The following is a 23,239-nucleotide window of genomic DNA, read 5'->3' on the forward strand; positions in this document are numbered from 1 at the left end:
ACTCAAAATAGCAGTGATGCACTGTCATCAAAAAGTGTCTGCAAGTAGAAGAGATATCATTAAGGCTGGCCAGAAGCTGCCCAGTGTGAACGGCTATGCTTCTTGTGCCTAGATGGGGTAGATCGTAGAGTTCTCTTTTCCATACAGTAGCTTTGTCTGGAAGGCTGCATTTATTTGGAATATGCACAAGTACACACCATCAAGGGTGGAAACGGGAAAATACATTCGGTAGGAGATTTTTAGTGGTGCTGTAGTATTCACCTTTCCTTCACCAGCTGTAGGAGCACGGTCAGGTCACACAGCTCATGCCTTCTCTACCCTGAAGGCAAAGACATAAGCATAGCTAGCTTGAGGCTAGCTAGAGACACTATAAAAGGCGTTGCTCCATAGGTCAGTAGAGGCTGCAAAGCCTGTTTAAGTACCCAGGTAAAAGTTTGCATAGCTGGCTATACTGAGCTGCTACAATATCTTTCTCCAAACCACCTGCCCAGAAATTAACTCCAGACTGTCCCTGCAAGCTGCAGTCACATACTGATTGCAGTCTGGGCGCATATTCTATTTTATTCAGTACTTTTAGTGGCCAAGCTCTCTATGAGTTCATCAGGGTTGACTGGCAATCAGAAACTATTTGTTAATGAGGATTTTATATCCTCTCCCCAGGGGACTCTATTGACACAGGATTATTCTGAAACTATGTGTAGAATAAGAGTGCCGCCTTCTGCATTAGTATATTCAACTTCGGAGTAATACAACATTAGCAAGGCATTCATAATTCTGTAGTAGTCATGGAGTTCCTCTGAAGAACTAGCCTGCAGATTCTCACTCTGTTTTACTCCAGTCTCATTTGCAGGTTCCCTGGTTGGAAGGAGGTAGAGCACTGTTACTTCTCAACCAGCTCCCCAAAACTTTTTCATTTCTTCGAAAATACCTTGATATGGCTTCCTCCATATATCTCCCTCTTGGCAGACCCTGACTGAAGGGTCGTGTCTCTTTCTGCTGGGAATTCAGGACCATTCTTTGCTGTAGGCCCTGTCCAAGACTTTCTGTCTATGCAATTTATTAAAGACATCATTTGCTACCCGATTAAGACATTTGCCTGCTCCCTTACACCTGCCAGCAGTAACCTTTCTGTGCTATGTGAGCTTTAGTGGCTTGCTTGAGAGCCGAAATGTGTGTCTGGGTCGGAGCAGGCAGGTATTTTGGAGGAAAGCAGCAGGCTCTTATTTCACTACAGATCCCCTCAGCCTTCTTCCACCTCCAGAGAAAGACCCTACACTTTCATCCTCGTCCCGTGCTAGCCAGAGCCGGATTGGCACTCCTGCTCTGCGGCAACTAACCAAAGTGGCATCTCTCATAATGCTGCCAAGTGAGACAGCCACAAGGACGATAAATGCCTGCAGTTCATGCTCTGCCTCGGGCGGGGAGGAACAAGAATGCCAAGGATCTGGCTGGATCCTAACACAGCCCTGCCCAGGCAGGTGCTCCAACCCCCAGCCCAGGAGGTGCACCCGGGAGGTGTCCCCGCAGGACACTGGCCCCGCTGAGCCAGCTCTGGGGGCAACCCCAGGCCACTGGCAGGGCCTCCCCAGACACCCCTCGGTAGTGCTCGGGAGGGCATCCAGTACCACCTTACACTAAAAAATGGTTAGAACACCTCGTACGCTGCAGGATTTGATCTTAGCCATCTGTATAAACACGTGTAGTCTGTCCTTTTTCGCTGGCCATAAGCATTTGTAATTTACATACCTGCTCAAGTTTTTTTCCTTTGCTTTCCAGAGTATTGAACCCAAGTGATGTTTGTATTGAAATGATCTAAAGGGTAATGATAAACAGAAAGTTGCAAAATTATACCAACATTAATTTCCACCTTGTCACCAACTTCCATTAGCTGGGGTCTCAAGTGGAAAGAACTTTGCCTTCCTCCCAAAACCCTCTCACTGCCCTTGACAGGAGGCAATTTTATTTAATGAAGACAGCCATACTCCAGTATAAAGGTGTCAAGTGAATTATTCATAAGCTCCTTTATCTCCAAAGCATTCCAGCTGCTTGATTTCATTGTAAAATTTTAAAAGAAAATTAAAGTTTTTTGTGTAAGTGCAGCTGTTGCTTTGAAAAGCATCTGTTTACCAACTAATACTGGGAGGCAGTAACATCCTCAGCTTCTGCTGTCAAGTGGCAGAAGTAAAAGACCAACAGAACTGGGCAAACAGATACACTGGAGAGAAACAAGCATAACTGATAACATCAGCACTGTGAGGAAATCAATATTCAGATATTTTTAGGTGGCTCATTTTCTGCAATTAACGTCTTGAGCAGTGCTGAAAAAATGAAGCAGCTGAGCTTTTCCCCCCCTCTGTATTTTTTAACATATGATTGTTCTTTACTGTGAGGTATTTCATTACAGACCAGCCCTGTCATTAGTGCAGTATGTTGATATGTATCTTTACTCACGAGGAAACCAATATAGTCAGCGCGGCTATACGTGAGCACAACGGTCTTTGCTTTCCATCTAATTTCAGAGCTGAGATCCACATACGATGATTCAATTACAGAGTAGCTGTACACTGCAGCAACCATGGGCCTTATTCTTACTTCACTGGCTGCACATTTAAATTCGCACAGATGTGCAGAAGCGTTGCATAAGAAATGATCTTTTTTTTTTTTTTTTTTCATTGCTGGTATTTTAGTATTGTGGAAATAGAAGTAAGCTATATTTCAAAATATGGTTACAAAATCACCATACCCTTAGAAGTCAGACCAGGCTACATATAAGCAGCTTGCTGAACTTACTATAGCACTCTAGAGGTCCGTGAGAGCAAGCACGCTACAAGCTTTTGCCCTTTATTTCACCAACTACATCCTTCAATATTGTGGACAGAGTTCTGGTTTGAAAGACAAGTTACCCTGATTTATACTTTCACCTCTTCTTCTTTACAACCTTATTGTTAAGTATTTTCTCATAATCGTTTAATCATAAAGAAAGTGCACCTCTGTGCCTATGCATATTTTTACAGAGTAAGGTCGCGTGTACCTAATAGCAGATAATCTGCTACATTCCATCACTATTTAGCAAATATAGCTGAATATTAAAGGATTCATTTTTACCTTTCATTTATCAGCCTTTGCGCCTGTAACAGGACAAAAATAACATTGTATAGGCTATCTTGCTTGTGACATTTCCCAATCTTGGGGCACTTTATTTTTTAATCTCAATATTTATTTTTGTATAGGATGTTTTATCTAGAACAGTGCTAATACAATGGTGTCTATCCTCAGATACCATCTTCTGTTATCAAACCAAAGTAACATTTAAAAATGTGATCAGCATCTTAAAGGCTGAAACATAAGAAAATACATAATCATAAAAAAATTACTCTCTTCAGCGCAGAAGTAGATTGCAATTACTCCTAATTAATTCTGGTGCTGCTGAGATTGGTATCTGCTTTAATGTAGCTGCCTTGCCAACTGGATGCTAATTTCTTCCTCCTGAGCATGAAGATTCTCATAGCACATGATTTGGCTAATAGCTGCTATGGCAGCTATAGTGCTTTTTCTCCCTGTTATATATGATGCTAAATTTCACAGATGATCAGGAGAAGCTACAAGCAAGTGCTTCTTGAATTTGAGCAACACCCATCTGCCAAGCTTGCGAGACAGAACTTCAGGAAAGGAAAGAGGGATAAACAGGCTGATTCTTTTCCGTCAGTAATCACTGGACTGCAGAAAGCAAGGAAAAACTGATGGATCTACCAAGGAAGAAAAAACTGTTTTGATAATAATGTTAAGAGATTGCTGTGCACTGGCTTGAGCGACTGCACCAAGTAAAAGGTAACGCCAACGCCTTCAAGTCTTCAGAAGAGAAGAACCTTTTTGACTAAGGCTTTCTGCCAGTGTTGTGAAGATAGAGACAGACCAAAACAGTGCTCTCACTGGGGACAGCCTGTGGTCTTCCTTCAACCCCTTGTGGGCACCCACATATCTGGACAAGAGAGAAATGTGGTAAAACCTCAAAACTTCAGAAACTCTGTTTCTCACAATATATATATATTTTATTTTTTAATTAGGAATGCTGATAACAAAATTACTTTCCATTCACATATCTTTGCTGAGTTTTCTCAGGTTAAGATATTAGCATTTTCCTGCATCTATAGGATCATCAAGGATCACTAGAGCCGACATTAAGAAAACCACAAAAGGGAATCTGTCCTTCTTGCGAGCATCAGCAGCTATAACATTACTTGTATGGTTTTGATTTGTAAAGTACTCCAAGCTCAGACTGCCTCTGAACATCTGTTCACTGAATGGCCCAGAGAGACTGGTTTTGTACTGCAAATTTCAAGCATCTCGGATATTACCATGAAATTCCAGCATCTTTGCTCCCCTTGCTGAAACATTTTTAATGTAGATAAAGTACAAGAAATATATTTGTCTGAAAGCTGATAAATTCCTACATATTTTTTAAATTCCTACTTATTTTTAAAATTCCTGCATATTTTTGAAATCTTGAAGGATTTTGCAAAGCTCATACGCAGTCATCCTGCTTAGCTACTCTTTTTAGCTTTCTCTTTTCTTTGTATAATTTTATTTCCATGGCATTTCTTGTAACTGGAAAAGTTGTTTGACTTTTTAGATGATGACTTTTCATTTAGATGCCTGCTCAGGAGGCACTCTTTCTTTACAGCTTCAAAGACAATTTACTAAAGTAGAAATTTATATTTTAATGTTTAAGACCAGGCCCTATCTGGCACACTCATTTATTGCAAATCTTTACAGCGCTATCTATCTTACAGTAAATATTTAGGCCATTATCATGCAGGTGCCTAACTTTGCAACTGTGTGTGGCCCTGTGTAAATTCAGTGTTCTTTCATGGATTTTAAAGGCAAGGTAGTACAAAGAGATCTGGCCCTCAAGCCATGGGATTACCTGGCTGTGTTTATGTAGCAAGAGTTAGCACAGGAAAGACTCAGTTATACTACAAAGTATAGTAAAATTCCCCCCAAAACTCAGTGTAGCCATGCGCTGGTTTTGACGGTAGATCTTCGTACTTTATGAACTTTTTCATATTGTTTTATCTCAATACTGCAAGTTAATAAATATGACATCGATATCATAAACTTTTCTGGAAATGATTAGAATACACTCTTCTGTAAATATATTAGGATATAAACTTCAGAAAAATTTATCTTGTTTGCCTTGCATGACCGAAAGAAAAATAAATTAGCAATCAAAAAGGAAGAAACAAAAACCGTAGGAGCTCTCTCAACAACTCTTACTCCTTCAATCAATTACACTGCAAGTAAGTATGCTCATTAAATTACAAACAATACACTTGAAATGTTCCTCCCTTAAACTATCCTTAGTTTTAGAGAACACAAGACTTGCCAAATGTCTATTATTTGAACTATGTGGAAAGTACAACAGTATTCAAAAGTACAGCTGTTCAAAAATGCTTGTCCACTTGCTAAAAAGCAGAGGGTACATATTCACAATGAACCCAGGGATTCTAGAAGCGAGGGCTTTGCTTTTGAGCTGTCCTACTTCAAAATGGTTCTTCTCTGGCTTCATCAGATCCCTTTAATGCTTCCACAAGGCTGCAAGATGCAGACACTGTTTAACCGGTTCATATCTAACAGCAAAACCCTCGGACATCCCTAGGAGTTTTAACTTAGAATGGCAATCTTTTGTAAACCTTTTTGTCTATAGCTGTGCTTTTTTAGGACAGACTAATCCTGAGTTTCGCTGCCTGTTCCTGCACCCAAACAGGGGGGACTGCAATATCGGTTATGAGCAGAACTGAAGCGTTGTTTTCGGAAATATTTGTAAAACATCTAACTGACCAAGCGCAAGAGAGTAGCTACACATCCTGTGGCCCAACTCTCATTGTTTTTCTAATATTGGGGCCAGGAGCAGTTGATGTACCACACCCAGAGCAGTAAACAGGAAAGGCTGCATCTATCACTTTGTTCTGCAGCGCTGCGTGACAAGGGGAGACACGGGATACGTCCAGGCAGATCCATGCAGGCAGACATGAGCTTTTTCAGTGCTATGCTCAGAGCTGACAGAGACAGCAGGCAGGAGAATGGTTGCAGCAGTGCACCTAGGCAGCTTCCTGATCACGACTACTTTGTGTCCAGTTAACCTGGGGGAAAGGCAGAGAGCTTAAACTCTGCCTGCACCTCTATGCATAGATGTCCTTTCAGACAGACTTCTGTCCTTGCTTCCTCCTTCCTCTCTCTCTCTCCTCCCCTCCCCTCTCTTCCTCCCTTTCTCCCTTTTCCTTCTTTCCTTCTTTCCTGCCCTGGCTGATTTCCAGTGTTACAATTTTGCTGCAATTTAGAGCTGAATATTCAAAGGGGGCATCAGCCATAGATTCCAAGTGATGCACTCGGGCACAGAAGCAGGATTTTCTAATCTAAGGGGCTGTTTCCTCTGATAGATGTGAAGAGAGTCCCCTAGCGCTTGCAAAGAAAGGGAAGAGGAGGGAAGGTACCTTGTGGGGGGAGGTTCAGCAAGGGAAGGTAAGGAACACAATGGTAAGTCACTGGCAAGGAGGATGAGACAGGGATGGTAGGAGGGGTCCCAGGTCACTCACAGCCAGGGCAGGGGAGAGTGGGATCACTTAAAGGAGGGAGATGAAATAGGGCAGGGGAAGCTTGGGAGATGCTCTTCACTTCTTTTATTTGAAAGATACTTCTAAAACCTGATCTCTGCTTTTTACTGTGCCACTGATCATTCTTCCGTCTAGAGCTCTCCTTGTAGGTGTTGTATTCCCGTGCTTCTCCATGGGAAGCTTCTCCGGTGTGCAAACTACTCCTGACTCACATCTGTGTGACACTGCTGGGCAACACTGGAAATCCTGTAGCTAGCACCAAAGAGCTGGTATGTCACCACAGCCCAGCCCAGTCCTGTTCACAGAGGGCAGTTTGGACCCCGGCAGGGTAACTTAGCCATTAGCCTTCTTCACCTGGGCTTGCCATCTCAGGCACGGGCAGTTGTACCACTTTGCTCTGCAAGCTAGCGCATCTGGCTCCTGCACGGGATCTCTGAACTTAACTGTATCGTGAGCCTGGCTGGCTGCACAGAAAATGGAAATAACTTCTGCAGCATGTAATCAAATCCTGCGTTTCACCAACTTATTTCCAATTAGTCACTGTCATCACACCTGAAGTTGCTCCAAAGTCAGTCAGGAATAATCTACTGATTGCTAGTCCTACACGGAGTTTATCCGCTTCCCGTCACCATTTCAGAGCATCTGAATGCCCAACAATTGCCTGCTGTACGATTAGAAAATATTGTCTTTGTGCTACTAACAAAGAATGTCTGCAGGGCTGCATGGGAAATGTAGCAAAGGTAGGAGCAGTACCAGATTTTTCTGAGCCTCACTAAGATACATTCCTCCGTCACAAGACTGTAATTTATCTTCCTTACACGCACCTTCCTCCTCCACCATGATGAGATTTAATATCTAATCTCTATACTGAATAATAATGTATCAGCTGTCAACTGGAATTCTTACACTGGAGGAAAAAATGAAGAACATATATAACTGGCAAAGCAAATAGTTTTCTAACAATGTTTAGTCTTTGCCAGTCAATACTGGCAATCAGAACACATGTAACTAAAAATCTAAGGTTTTGTATAACAATCGACATGATGTTGTCTCAATAACATAAAATGTACATATGCACAGACTAGCCTTTATTTTAGGCCTGATCCTATTCCTGTTTTAAATTCTGGCTTTAGATACTTCTACAGCAAATCTATAAAGGACTCTACGCACAGTGAGTTGCAAACAACATAAGCCATTTCTTTTCTCACACTGCTATAAATGAAGAATAACTTTGGTGAAGCTGCTGTGGCAGCAGCAAAGGCCAGTGAGTGAGGAAGCAAGCCGTACTCTGGAAGGAGGCGGTCAGCCAGCCCTATTCCCTTCTGAAGCCTGTAAGCAGGAAACAAAGCTTGAAGAGGGGTCTGGGAAGAGCATCTTGCTCTACTCTGCAAGACGCTCCAAGGGGAGAGCAGCTCCCGGGGACATGCTGTAAACCCTCTTGTGCTCTGTCTTTATTGTGGCCCAGGTCAAGCTGTACAATCCATGTGTGATCTCTTGTGTTCAGCTCCACAGCTCTGCCTTCTGCGTGAGAGATGCGCAATAAATTACCTCTGTGGTACCTTCCCCTGCTTGCTGGCTGCCTACCAGGAACAGGCTGGTGACGTTTGGGCTAGCAGTGATGTTGAGAGTCCAGCTGTGGGCTGTGTTATTTTCCTTGTGCAGTCTCCTGTTTGTGGCTTCAGGGGCTCTGACAGTCACAGGCTACCCCTGCCATAGAAGGGCTCTACCGGAAAACGAGAAGACCTTCTCCTGTGCTGCTGAGAAACAATGCCTGATCCAAGCCAACATCACTCAGGTCTCTCAGGTTTCTTTTCTTTGAAAGCAATATCCCAAGTGTGTGTTGCAAGCCTGGGGGGATGGGAGAAGGGAAAGGAGGTTCCCACATGATGGAGCGGTGGCTGTGCCACCAGGCTGCAGCTGGCCCACCTCTGAGCTGTGCCACCCAGCCCGTCCCTGCTGCCAGAGCGCGTGCTCCACCACCCTGCGCCAGGCGCAGCTGCCCAGCTCCGGACAAACCCTACCTGGTGAGAGAGGTTATGAAGAGGTAGAGAGGCCACAGCGTGGTGCTGCGGATGAGGGAGGTGCGGCTCTGGCTGCTGGGGAATACGAGCCAGCTGTGCCTTTCTCCGTCTTTGCACGGGAGAGCTGAGGGCTGGAGGTTGCTATCACATTGCAGGCCAGGCTGCAGCGACAGCGGCTTTTGCATAACGAGCGATGCAGTGAAAGTACTGCCCTTCTCAAACTGATGCTGAATGAAAAAGCTTTGTCACGTGCAGGTTACAAGCTTTACGGCATAGTGCATGTTCCTGCAGAAAATGCCTTCCACGATACTTTCTGCAACTGCAAGGACATTGTTGTAGCTGTATTTGGTCTGAGAAAATCAGTCGCAAATAGAATTCACTGTTGGTTTATCCCCACTGCGTGTGCTAACAGCAGGAGCTGTAACATATTGCAGCTGATTTGTTTGTGGTTTATACTGAGTTCATGAATCAACTAGAGGACAAGGTGGGCCATTTGCTGTGTTAAAATGTAACTAGGAAAATACCATAAGGGCATACGATTTGCCTTAAAGGGAACTTATTTAGGTCAAAACTGCATATGAAGCATGAGACTGCAGAGGCAGCACTGAAAGCCCTTGTTTGGTCAATAGGTTATCTCATAACCGAACACTTCTTAAAATTGTTTTCCAAGTCTGAAGGCAAAATTTTTGAGAGGCAAATTAGCTGAAGGACACACAGAACAGTGAATGTGTTGCGATTTTTTTACTTAATTGTTATTTCTTCAAATGGAAAATATGCATTTCACTTTGCATTAATGGCTTCATTGTCGTGATTAATGTCACTGTGCCTTTCTGTGATTATTTTTCACTTAAGAGTGTGGTTGCCAGTAACAGTTTGTTAAAAGGAACAAGTGATGGAACATTAGCCGCCTCCCCAAGCACTGAGAAATTTTCTTTAATTATAATCTGCGCTCTTGTAATAGCCCCTTCTGCCTGACATGCATTTCCCTCCTTGTCCATCAGAACACAGTTAACTTCCAGGATATACTGCAAGATCTATCTCTTATCTTGTGTCTGTGGGAGAAGACAGTCACAGGTCCCTCTTTTATTTTTAGCTTTTCTGTGCATGACTTCCAGGGTCATGTAGACCTTCCTCTGGCAGCATTTCTTGGTTCAGGCTTTCAAGTCTGCTGCTGATATGACCTTTAGGAACCATTGCCCTGCAACACAGTAAGGTCGGGTGTATTCCGGTTGAAACTGGGTGTTTGGATAGTTGCTGAAGGCTTTGTGAAATTCCTAAGTTAAAGCACAAATGATAGAGGAATGATATTTTCTAATGCTTGGTTTGTTGAGTGACCTTTTCCATCTACGGAATATAAAAGTAAGTGGATAATCTTTCAAAACTAAAACTAAAAAAATAACAAATATGCACCTAAAATACTTTTTTTTTTTTTCAATTTCACGTGAAGCTTTTATTTTAAAAGAAATAAAATGCCAGGGGCTTTGATGGAAATTAATGGAAAAGAGGCTGTACTTACCTGGAAAGTTACCTAAAAAGCAGTATTTGATTTTTGGCCTTGCTCTTACAAAGATGCGTGCATGGGCTTAGCCTTATGCCACTAAAGCTCACACTACATGCATAAATCTTTATAAAAGGACTCGGTAAAAAGCCTCTTCAAAACCAACTGGTTGTGCTATCATTATAAGTTACAAAACTTCCCTGTAACTAAGAAACTGTACATACCAGTAAGTCAAAACAATTCAAGTATTTATTGTTTGCTAGAAAAAAATAATGTCGGTTATGTAAACTGGATTGAAATTTGACTTACGAAAGTATGGTTTAGAACTGTGTGTGGTCCTCCTTCCCTCCCCACCCAAATAATACATATATGGATATTTGTCAGATATTCCATGACACCAGCTGTTATTCTCTGTTATGTACTCAGTTGCTTACAGGAAAAACCTGTCAGGATCTGCATCTCCCACAATCTGCTCAGAGAAGGCAGTTTTCACCTATGATGCCATCTAATTTTTGAAAACAATGAATTGGTCAGAGCTAGGAAACAGCAACTATTTCTTAGAGGTTTCTCATGCATTAGAGGTATTAACAAGCTGAAAAACAGGGAATCAAATTTTACAGTTCAGTAACCATTTCTCCTGTTTTTCTTAGAGATGGGATATCTTCATGCAAGCAACAATGTGAAGAACAATAAGAGTATTCACACACTGAATCGATACATGAAAAAGACAAGCTTGTCAATTATATTCCAAGCATGTCTGATGGCATGGCTGGGAAACCTGCCTCACCAGTTGCTTGTCACCAAAGTCTTCTTTTATTTTGCAAAGAGTGTAAATAAAAAGAATTGTTATTAGGAACAATGATTTGGGAAAAGCCAAATCACACTTTTCCAGCCAACCATTTGCAAGTGTTTCTGAAGCTTCTCTCGGTGATATGTGGGGTGTTTTCACTGTCAATGGAAAGCAGCTGCTAGCCAGATCTCATGCCTTCTGGGCCAGGGCAAGTTTGACATGATCTAAACCATAAGACCAGTGAAAAAACAAACAAATTTGAGTGACTGGTCTTTGGTTGTGTTGCTCACATAAAAATACTTCCCAGGATCCCCTAAATACTAAAATATAGGGAAGGATATTTTATTGGTGATTATGTATTATAGGCCATATCATAGAATCATAGAATACCAGGTTTGAAGGACCTCAAGGATCATCTAGTCCAACCTTTCAAGGTAAAAATATGGTTTAAATTATATGGCCCAGCACCCTGTCAAGCTGAGTCTTAAAACTGTCCAATGTAGGAGAATCCACCACTTCCCTTGGGAGATTATTCGAATGTCAAATTGTCTTCATGGTGAAAAAGTTTCTTCTGGAGTCCAATCAGAATCTCCCCAGAAGTAACTCATATCCATTACCCCTTGTCTTTTCCACGTGACTCCTCGTAAAAAGGGAGTCTCCATCTTCTTGGTAGCCACCCTTTATGTACTGGTACGTGGTAATAAGGTCTCCCTTAAGCCTTCTCTTCTCAATGCTGAACAAACCCCGTTTTCTCAGCCTTTTTTCATATGGCAGGTCTTCCAGTCCTCTGGTCATCTTCGTGGCCCTTCTCTTGACCCTCTCCAGCTTGTCTGCATCTTTTTCATATAGCAGGGACCAAAACTGAATGCAGTACTCCAGGTGTGGTCTGACCAGTGCTGAGAAGAGTGGGATAATGACTTCTTTATCTCTGCTGGTGATGCCCTTGTTAATGCAACCCAGCATCCTCTTGGCTTTCTTTGCCACTGCAGCACAGTGTTAACTCATGTTGACCTTGTCGTCCACCAAGACCCCCGGTCCCTTTCCACAGGCCTGCTCTCCAGCCAGGTGGATCCCAGTCTGAGCTGCATTCCTGGGTTATATATTCCCAGGTGCAAGACCTTACACTTGTGCCCATTGAACTTCATAAGGTTCCTGCTAGCCCACTCTTCCAGCCTGTCCAGGTCTTCCTGGAGGGTGGCTCTCCCTTCTACAGTGTCAGCTACCCCACTCATTTCGGTGTCATCTGCAAACTTCATCAGGATGCTCTTGATCCCAACATCCAAATCACTTATGAAGATATTAAACAGCGTTGGGCCAAATACTGATCCTTCCGGGACCCCACTTGTGACTGGTTGACAGTTTGACAATGAACTACTTACTACCACCCTCTGGGTACGCCCTGTCAGCCAGTTCCCCACCCACCGCACAGACCACTTGTCTAGGTCGTAATGTGTCAGTTTTTCCAGGAGGAGGCTGTGGGGGACCATGTCAAAAGCCTTGGAGAAGTCCAGGTAGACAACGTCCACCGCTCACTCTGCATCAAATGAGCGGGTTACTTTGTTGTAGGAAGCGATCAGGTTTGTCAAGCACAATTTGCCCCTGGTGAATCCACGTTGGCTTTTCCCAAACACATGCTTCAGTTTACTTGTGATAGACCCCAGGAGGATTTGCTCCATAACTTTCCCAGGGATTGACGTGAGGCTAATGGGTCTATAATTACCTGTGTCCTCCTTGGAACCCTTCTTGTCCATAGGGGTGACATTAGCCTTCTTCCAGTCTTCAGGCACATCTCCCGATCTCCACGACTTCTCAAAGATTATAGAGAGTGGCCTCACAACAACACCAGCCAGCTCTCTTAACACCCTTGGGTGGATGGCATCCGAGCCCATTGATTTGTACGGGTCAAGTGCTTGTAACAGTTGACACACCAACTCTTCCTTCACTGGCGGCGGGTCTGTGTCTGCATCAATCTGGATTTTTGCTCCTGCGGCCTGGGACCCAACAGCACTGGTAAAGACAGAGGTGACAGAGCTTTTGCTTTCCTACCTGCATCTCTGCATACCCTGGCAATGCCTTTGTAATTTTCAACAGGTAATGTTCCACTTTTCCATTTCTGGTACGATTCCCTTTTGGTTCTGAGCAGACCCAGAAGCTCGCAGTTAAGCCAGGGGGGTCTCTTACTCCGCCCACTTCCCTTGCCTTTAGAGTGAATGAACTGGTTATTACACATGACAATTTATACCGGTGATTTCATCCTGAAGAAAAATAAACTTACTACACACATTACTATTATTCCTACTAACATGTCTTGGGAAGTAGGGGGGTGTTGTTATTATTTTTTTTTTAATACGACTTCGGTCTCACTCCCACACATGATCACACAATTGTTTGCAGGACTGCTGCTGGCTGGGTTTAGAGTAAGTAATTTCGTTGTTATTATTTGGGTGGGGAGCAAAGGAGGAAAAGACGACCACACACAGATCTAAACCATACTTTGATAAGTCAGATTTCAATCCAGTTTACATTACTGACTTCATTTTTTTCCGGCAAATAATAAATACTTGAATTGTTCTGATTTACTGATATGTTGCATTTCTTAGTTATAGCAAAGTTTTGTAACCTGTAGTGACATCACAACTTCCCTGTAAACAGGAAGGTTGAATCTCTCTTCCTATGATACTTGTATGGCTTCTGTTATCATGAAGTGCCTCTCAGTCTGAACTAGTGTACCCTCACCAGAACTTTAAAGCACGCAAGGACCATCAATGCCACTGCACAAGGTGCACTGGATGATACAGAAAGTGGCTGTGGCACCCAGTGTGGATTGAAGCCTCCTGTAAGTGGGAGGTGTCAGCAGAGTAAGTCAGTGTTGTCGGCACTGCTAAGTGCCGAAGGATGCCTGCAATTCAGAGGTGGCAGGCAGACTCCTGAGCCCCCCCACCCCATTCCCTAAAGGTGTGCTCATGCCCACAGGGTGTTCAGTTCACACCTATTACACACATAAGCTCACATTTATTTTGCAGAAATAAGAGGCACGGATTTCCCTGACTCCTCCCTCGGCTTGTGGGGGTTCATTTCTTTAGTGTCTTGGAGATGGCATGTTGGAGATTACAATACTGGAGGTAGACTGCTTTTGAACACAGCCACTGTGTCGTTTCTGACAAGAGTGGGATGTATGGAGTGAGGAATGCAAGTTTTACAGGTCAAGGAAGAAGAGAAAATTCTCCAAAGGAAAAAAAAAAACCCACAACAAAAAAACCCCAGCTGTGTTTGTTTGCAGTAAAAGAGGCGTGGCTGGTAAAACAGACTATTGTGTTCTGGGACAGTGGGTGTTTCCAGTATCTTCCTGCCATGGTCCACCTTAGAAAAACTTTACTGAAGCCAACACATCAACAAAGCTAAACAGGGTCTGCTGGCTGTTGGAGAAGGGAGTGTTTGTTGTGATGAGACATTAGCATCACAAGTATTGAGCTGGTCAGTTGTCAATGGGCATCTTCAGGCACAGGAAAATCCACAATTAGCACAAATTGTTGACAGTGTTTTCCTTTACTCGTCAGCATAACATCTCTCTTGTTCAAGTTCAGCTGTAAGACAGCTGTTCTTCCACAAGCTAGTCTGAAGGTATCACCCTATTTTCATGATAGTCCTATAGCTAAATATGGCAATAGTTAGGTGAGGCACTATGTCATCTCCATGTGGCTGGTACCATTTCCTCTGACCGGTATCTTGTACCTGACTGAAGATACAGAAAAGGTCCAGCGACATCTTAGGACTCTCCAGGTGAAGAACCTAGCAGTTGAGGTGTTGTTCACTTTCTGCTCTGCAGAGCCTTCTGAAAAGGACTCACAGCATTTTTCTGAGCTACTGCAGGTCTTTGACGCTTTAAGTTGGGCTACAACTTCTGAAATATACTGGCTCTCCTTTGAAACAATGCATTTAAAAATGAGAAAATACCATGACAATCCGCTGTCCCTAAAGGAACAAAGATTTCTCCGTAACACTCCATCCTTAAACACAATCATCCATTATTTACCCACCAATAACTGCAACTAACAACCCATTCAGCGTCCCTCACATTGAGAAAACAGGCACAGACCTTCATTTTGGATTAGGGGAATTAAAGGTCTGCATGTTTTGTGCAGATGAGAAGGAGACACATATACATAGTGTGGAGAGGATAAAGTAGTTTTAAAAATATTTTAAAAAGAGATAATGGATCTTGGTTAACAAGGACAGAGGCGATGAGCTAGTAAATTTTTTTTTGGCTTTACAGACCATAAATTAAACTGACAGCAATTTTAACTGAAGTAACCCTAACCAGGTATTTTCTAGTAAAAACATTTTGTAAAATTATTACGTTTGGATTTTATATTTCGCCAGAATTAATAGTTAACAAGCACATAAAAATTAAACTACATCGACTTCCTAAATGTGTTGTGTTTAGGAACACGGCTAACAACATTATCCACATGTTGCTAACAGTACAGGACTGCAAGCAAACAGCGGGTAACCTGGTTTCTCCGGGGCCGGGCTGTATCTCAGCAGCAAAGCTGCTGCAAAGAGAACTGTCGACTCTTCTGCGTGACCCCGGCATTGACAAGGATCACCTCCAGGTCGGTCACCTTACTCCTTGAAATGCCCCAAAGAACTGCCTGGAGGAAAAGCTCCGAAAACCAGCCTTGAGCCCACAAACATCCTCTTCGCTGGGACGTACTCAGCTCTCCCGCCTCGGGTCGTGACCTGCCTGAACTGTCGCGGTGGTGTGTGACCGGGAAGGGGCCGCTGCTGACAGGGGAGTCATAAAGAGGACTCTCGTCTCCATAAACAAGGGGCTCGTTGCCCTTCGTGTTAAAGCAAAACCTACAGACCGCACGGCGAGACGCTTCTCTGTTAAACTATCATGGCTGATCCATCAGGACTCACCTCCGGGTATCGCCTTTCCTCACTGCGGCACCCGCGCTGCATTCCCAGCGGCAGGTGGTACTTTTGGAAACGCTACTACTGACGAGGGCCCCGGGGAGGAAAACGAGACTGCCGAGCGCCCTGAGCGCAGCCCCCGAAGCCGGGCAGGGGTGGGGAGCCCAGGAGGGGCGCGGCAAAGATGGGCACCGGGTGGCCGCGGCGCGGGCCGGGCCCACAGGGGTCACCCAGCCGCCCGAGGGGCTCTGCCGCCTCGGCACCCGCCCGGCGGCGGCGCTGGGCCCCTCGGTGCCCGTGGGTCTGCCCCGCGGCACCCAGATCCCGGCGCTGGCCGCAAGCGCAGGCGAACTGTGCTGAAGATGAAAACCAAAAAAAAAGGCGCCAGGCGAGGGCCGGGGAGGGCGCGGGGGAGCCGTGAGGGGCCGCGGCCGGCGGGATCCCTACCCAGGGCCGCTGGGTGCGGGGCGGAGCGGCGGGTCGAGGCGGAGCCGGGAGGGGAGGGGAGGCGGCGGGAGAGGCTCCCGGCGGCGGCCAGGGCACTGCGGCCGGGGCGCCGCGCCCGCACCGGGCGGGGGCTGCACCTTCCCCGCCGCAGCGCGGCACCGCCTCCCGCCCGCCCGCCGCACCTCCCCATTCCCCCCCGCCCCCCCCCATCCCCCCAACCGGCGGCGCGGCACCCGGTGCCCCGTCGCACGGCTCTGCCTGCACCGCCCCGCCATGGAGCAGGGGCCGGCGGGGGGGTCCGCCGCTGCCACTACAACCAGCACTGCCGCCGGCCCCGGGGGTCTGCTCCTGCCGCTGAGCGAGAGCGAGCAGCAGCGTTACTCCGAGCTCTTCTCGCGGTGCTGCCCGCCCCCCGAGGCGGCCGCCGGGGGCAGCACCGTGGGCGAGCTGTTCCGGGCCTCCCAGCTGCCCCCGGACACGCTGCACCAGGTGGGTCGGGAGGGGGCGGCCGGCTCGCCCCGAAGTTTGCGGGGTGCGGTGAGGTGTGTGTGTGGGGGCGACGGGATGGGACGGGACCCGCTCCCTCAGCCCTACGGGTGAGGGGCTGGCGCTGCCTCCGCCGGAAAGTTCGGGGCTGCGCCGAGGGGGGGGGGGGGGGCGTGCGCCGGCGCCCCTGCCCTGCCGGCGGGGCGGGAGCGGGCGGCGGCTCCGTGCCGGGTGAGGAGCGGGGCGCTGCCGGCGCCCAGAGGCCGCGGGAGAGGGGCGCGTCTTCTCACGGCAGCGGCGTGGGTTGGCGGTGTGTCCGGGGCTGCTTTGGGTCCGTTTGATCCGCCTTTCAGGCGAGCTGCTGACAGTGCCGGTGTGCCGCGGTCGTGCCCCTCGCAGGTGCGTGTGTGAGGGACCGGCGGCGGTTCTGCTGGTCCGCGCTTTGACACGCCGCGCTGGGCGTGGGGCGGTGCGGGGTGGCCCTTTGGCGCCTGTGCGCGGCCTCCCGGGTCAGGCTGGTCATGTCATTAACTTCCTCAGAAGGGCCCCCGAGTGTCATAAAGACAGTTGTGTTCGCAGAGCTGTAAAGGACACGCGATGTGTTCGGTTCCTGGCTTAATACTGTTTTGTTTGTTGGGGTTTTTTTTTTTAAGTGTTGTTTCAGTGGGCAAAAAATCTGTAGGTAAAGTGAAGTTGTGGTGTTTATATGTCTGTTCTTGAGAGCAAATCCCTTTAGGTAAGAAGTAGGAGGCTCTCGCACCATCGGAGCAGCAGAGTCCCAGAAGAAGGTCCCCAACAGAGGCTGTGAGGCAAAACCCTGCTGAGTTCCGAGGAGGAGCTTGGTCAGGGTGTGAGAAGGCGTGTGCCATCCAGTTTCCAGTGGCAGGGGAGAACCAGGCTTGTGCTCTTCTCCACCTGTAGATTAGTAATTGACTAAGGCACTGTAGTTGCATAATACTTCTGACAATAAACTAAACAGAAGTAGGGTATTGCTGTTTTATTTTAATTTACAGGAATTCTGCTGTTCACTAGTCTGTCTTTATCAAGCAGAAAAAAAAGTTATGTTGAAATGGAGCTGAAGAACAGTTATACCACATGAGGGTACTAAACTACTCTACTGCTTTCCTCATAGCTGTCAGGACATCTTATAATGACTCAAATTCATATTTCACAGGTGAATCTGAACAAAAATGATGATATTTCAAGGAAATTTTTCCTCTCCTACTTGAGCTATTTACCAGTTCTGTAAAACAAAAATGTTACTGAGCACTGTAATACTACCTCATTCTGAGCCACATTGGTCTTGCAGGTGAATTGCACAGTCAAAGCAGAGATTTTGCTAGATCTAACACCAAGAGTACGTCTTTTGCAAAGAGGAAGAGGAGGGCATTTAATTTCAAGTAAGAAGGCATATTTAAGAAACTTGTTAAAGCCCTATTAGTAAATTTGTGTGACTTTGGTATTAGTCACTTAATTTTCCAAAGAAGTATTGAGAATAACTTTCTTTTGCTATGTAGTTCCTTACCCTATCATTGAAGCGAAATTTATTATCATATTATTATTGTAGTCTGTTTTGGAGGTCATTTTGGTAGTAATGTGTGACTTATGCCTGGAAATGTTGGGGTCTTTTTTAAAGTTCTTATTGTTTTTTACTATTTTAGATTATTTCTAGGTATATTTATGCTCTGAGGAGAATGTTACTGGCAAACAAGACTGTAATTAGCTTCAGGAATATTCAGATAATAAGGCCTGTGGGATCTGGCACTGTTTCTTTTTTCCTCCTTCCTGCCCTCCTCCTCTTGTTTATATGGCACTAACCACAGTGGAGTTCTGCTCTACGGCTGGAGTGCCTGTCCTCAAAACCCACCGCTGTCAGGTATTCTCGCTAACATTTACTGGGGCTTGAGAAAAAAAATTAATTAATGTAATTAAAAAAAAAAAATTGGAAATGTGGATGTTTTTGTAGGGAAAACCCCACAACGTTGTTTGAGATATTTGCTGGTGTATTTTTTTTATCGTCCTTCAAAATGCAATCTAATAATTTCTGATTAAAAAAAAACCTTTCTAACAATTCTGGGAACAAGGCATAGAGGTTCATGGTATAAGTTTTCTGCTGGTACAGGGAACACCTATTTTAGTCAGAGGCAGCTCATTTGGGTTAAGATAACATATTTGCTTTGAAATAATTGTTGACCATGAAATTTTTTTTTAAATGCTTTTAAAAATCCACGTCTGTCACAATTAGTGCTTAGTATGCAGGCATCCGTGCTGATCAACTGAGAAATGGTCATGCTGAGTTTTGCCATGTCAGAAATGGGGAGATTTGGATTGGCAACCAGTTCTGGGTTTCTACTAAACAGAGCCTGCACAGTCCAGAAGGTACTTAGCACCATTCCCTGGCCCTTGTGTGGGCTACAGCAAGAGGCAGCAATGGACCATTTTGTAAGCAATGTGTGATTTACAACGCTTTATTCTCAAGGTGTTCGTTGAGGAGCAGTTTTACAGATCAGTGTGCTTCCAAGACTGGCATTTAGTGCCGTGGCAAAGTCTCAAATCTGTGCTGTTGTCTTCAGGGATTTGTACTTGTGTAATAAGTGGGATAAATCTTTGAGAAAGCAGGAGCCTTTCCTTGTACAGTCTTTGAGATTTCGTGTTGATCAGGAAGATGCTCACAAGCATCACAGGAAACCTCCTTCTGCCTTCCTTAACTGTAATGGCAGGGTCTGTGGTCTAAACAAAAATCTTGTGGGTGCATCCCGGCTGGAGTGCTGCTGTTGAATATGTCAATCAGTTCCTGTGGGAAAAGCAGTGACATGTGCTCCCAAACAGCAAACAGGCAAGGGTTTTCTTTGGTTTAAAGGTTAGTTGGCTTGATCCAGGAGGTTATTTAGGTGAAAGAGGCTAGGTAACAGAGAGCAGGTAGGGAATGCGAGAGCATGTGCCAGAGGAGGAAATGCAGGAATAAATGGAAAAAATCCAAGAGCAGCCAGGTCAGTAGGAGCAGATGGTGTGCACCCGAGAGCCCCGGGTCTTGCTAAGAGTGAAGTGATTGAACACAGATTCATTACACCCAGGCTCATTAAAGCCAGCTATGCTGCTGGGCCATAGGGTACAGCAGAGATTGTACCTATTTAACTTTCCTTAAAGAAGGGATCAAAGAATGAACTCAGCAGGAGTTATTTCTGTTCTGGAAAAATGGTCGAAGTTAGCACTAAAATTAAAAATGTCAGACACTTCACAGGATGGAGGAGGGCATGACAGGGACAGGACAGCGTGGTTTTTGCAGACTGTATAATCATACCTCCCTTGTGCACTGAAAGTCTTCGACTAGCCATATAGTGTGGTTAAAGGCAGAACCATTAAGATTTTATTTAGACTTGCACAAATCCTGTGGCAGATCTTTCACTGGAGGCTTTTAAAGTGACTCTGTAAAATGTCTGTAATCTCTTGCCTGCAAGATCTGTGCTAGGATTATTTTTATTTTTTACAATATTTATGTCAAAGGAGGAAGGAGCAGACTAGTCATGCACCAAGCAGTTATGTAGACTGTCAGAAATAGAAGAAATGCAACAGCATCAGCCAGATTTATATTTACCTATGTTGGTCAAGTTGAAAGTGGTGTTCCCTATGCTTTGGCTCCTAAGAAAGGGAAAAAGAACTGAATTTCTGTGAACAACAACAAAAAAATCCTGAAAAAATAAACATTTTGAAGTCACCGGGGCTGCAAAAATATTGCTGAAGCAAAGGCAATCCCACATACTTTGTTACATAGATCAATATCGTTTAACACTTTTTAGGAGGGGAGAAGGCAGGCAGAGGTAGGCTAGCAGTTGGGAGGAAGGGGGAAGTGACTGCATCTTTGGGCTGGAGGCACCACTGATGGCTGTCTGTAGGTGACAGCGACCGGTTCGTGTGCCCACAAGGGCAAACTCTCTTTGGGGTTTCTGGCCTTCTCCTAGGAGGAACTGGTTTGATTATGCTCCCTGTGTGTATTGAGATGTCAGTGCTCCACACTAACCACGGTGCCACAGGTGGCGATGGCGGCTGGTTTGCCTTGTCTCATTTTGGGCAATCAGTTTGTGACCCCATTTTGAAGCTGGCCACCAGCGAGTAGAGTCTCTGCTCCTTGAGTCCGAGACACCAAAGTGCGTTGGTTACAGGTGCCAAGTACCAACGGGCTGGTGAATGCGTGGATGTCAGATAAAAGAGTGCTTTACAGAGTCATCGCCCACTGGTCAGCAAAGGAGAGGTACCATGTGCTAGTTCTAGTGTTTGTTGGTATTACTGTGGTCTCTGAAGATTTTGTCTTAAGAAATTAGGGAGCAGGATTGAACTCGAGATTTACACTGAAATACTTACCTCTTTTTATTAGTTTCTGACTTATTTGATTAATTCTCACTTGGTTATCTGATGCTATCTTTAATTCCTGGTTTTATAAACCTTAATCTTATTTGTGGACTTGCGCTATCGGCACAGAGGTCCAATTTTCTTAAGAAAATGCATTCTCTCCTCTGCAAACGAACACACTGCGTTATTTTGAGCTCCGAGGATGACAAGTACTAATTGTATGATGCTGGAGCTACACAGACGCCGCATTTTTTAGCTGGGACTTTCCTTCCAGCTCTATGTGAATAGGGAACACAGACTGGCAATCTTGCTTTTCTTCCACAGGCTTCGTGGGTTAATTTGTGTTTATCATTACTTGTCTCTATAGTTACAGCTCTACAGTTTAACTGTATTTTTGTGTTCAAAAAGCAGAAGTACAAATAGATTAAAAAAAATTTGCTAAGTTGATATTTATTTGGAATAAGGCCAGTACTTTTTTTTATTCCATAAGCATAAATTAGTACCTGCATGATAGCTGAGATGGGTTTAACTGTCTGCCTTAAAGAAGCAGAAAAGATTAAGAACTGTGGCAGTTAAACTAGGAACTTCTTAAGTGAGGAAACTCTGGACTTAGTGTTACTTTAAAAAAGATAAAATTTGCTCTGTTGTGCCCCTTGACAGAATTTGGCTTTATGCTAGTGCTGGAAATGGGATTTAGCTGACTGAATAAGAGTAAGTCCATCACAAAGTGATGTTAGGTTAGAGTACACATGGAGAAATTACGTCCTACTGATGTCTTCAAGTCAGGAAGAAAGAAAAGGAGGGCTACATCTTCATGTGACTGGTACAGCAAGAAGAGGGAAGGAAACTGGTGTTTCAGTATTGGTACTTCTGGCCACAATCCCCCAAACTGTCATTGCCTTTCTAGAGTCACAAACAAACTTGTGTTTATGTAGTAGGAACATGGAATATCCAGATGTAAAATACACAGTAGTATTATTTGTATATTAAAAAAATATCTAAATTATACAAAAGTAAAGGGTGAAACTTCACCTGAAGCAATCTTGATGATATATTCCATTAAAAAAAAATTTGTGGTCCTAGTACATCTTCAAACAATTGTTTAGCATTTAAACTATCATTTAGTAGTCACTGCTTACAAGATTAGTAGTTTTGAGTGCCTCAACGTTGAGATACACGGTAAAAGATTCGTAGGAGCTGTTCCTTCCTCCTTCCCAAGTGCGTTTCAAATCACTCTCTCAAAGCCAGAGACTCCTAGACCTGCTTGTCACAGACATTCAGTGGGATGGTCCAAATTAGCCTGGTCAAGGCCTGCAGCCTTCAGTAATTAACCCTCATTACAACCAAGTACGAATTAATTAGTTCATTTTCCAATAAAATAATGCTTTGTTGCGCAGTGATTTAAAATAATTCTACAAGAGGGATGGAGGGAAAAGATCATTGGGATGAAAATGAATAACTCTCACAAGAGATTGCTGCAGTATGAAGCAGTGATGATGAAGAATGGGTTTTTTGAATAAGTGGTTTTGTCATGTTACTTACATAAGCGCAGTGGGTTCGCTAAGCAGTTGAGTATAACCTCTTTTATTCATGCATGTATCTACTAATACACAGAATTCACCTGCTTCAGTGGGGGAATCTAGCGCAGGCACCCCCTGCAAAAGAGGGTTGGTTTAAACTCTGAAAACGTGAGTTTAGCTGAGCTGCAAAACTTATCCAAGATGGATTCATGAAAGGCAGAAGAAGCGTTTCTGTGAGAAGGAATCAGGATAAATAACCTATTTGAATTTAAAATACTATGAACTGAGAAATAAGTTTGAGATAATATTTGTAAAGCAAGATTCTTTGATGTATTAACATCTAAACATACCAACAGTATGGTAAAATAAAACATTAATGAGCGATACATGCTAGTTCAACTTTTGAAGACAAACAGTTGAACAGCTGAGTTAGTGAATAATTACCTAGAAGAGGTTGCTGGAGTAGAAAACCAGATGTGGACTAATAATCCTCTCTTCCTGAACAGAGGGAATATTTTCTTTTCTCAGTGTATTCAGGAGCATTATTTGGTGACCGCTGTATAAAATTTGAGAACTGTGTTGGGAAGGCTGTGGAGGGTTTT

At 44.5% G+C, this 23,239-nt stretch overlaps 1 protein-coding gene across 2 annotated transcripts in view; it reads left to right on the forward strand.

The window, feature by feature from the left end:
- The first annotated feature begins 16,408 nt into the window (after positions 1–16,408).
- Positions 16,409–23,239, forward strand: part of REPS2 (RALBP1 associated Eps domain containing 2) — a 97,778-nt gene continuing 90,947 nt past the window's right edge. The window contains exon 1 of one of the 2 annotated variants that reach the window (XM_086464470.1): positions 16,409–16,773. In XM_086464470.1, the coding sequence (XP_086320596.1) occupies positions 16,558–16,773 (216 nt within the window). In that variant the 5' untranslated portion in view covers positions 16,409–16,557. The remainder of the gene's footprint in view (positions 16,774–23,239) is intronic. The other variant, XM_086464411.1, reaches the window with a different exon arrangement.

The sequence above is a fragment of the Leptosomus discolor genome, chromosome 1, assembly GCF_034619465.1.
Source record: "Leptosomus discolor isolate bLepDis1 chromosome 1, bLepDis1.hap2, whole genome shotgun sequence".
NCBI classification, from domain to species: Eukaryota; Metazoa; Chordata; class Aves; order Leptosomiformes; family Leptosomidae; genus Leptosomus; species Leptosomus discolor.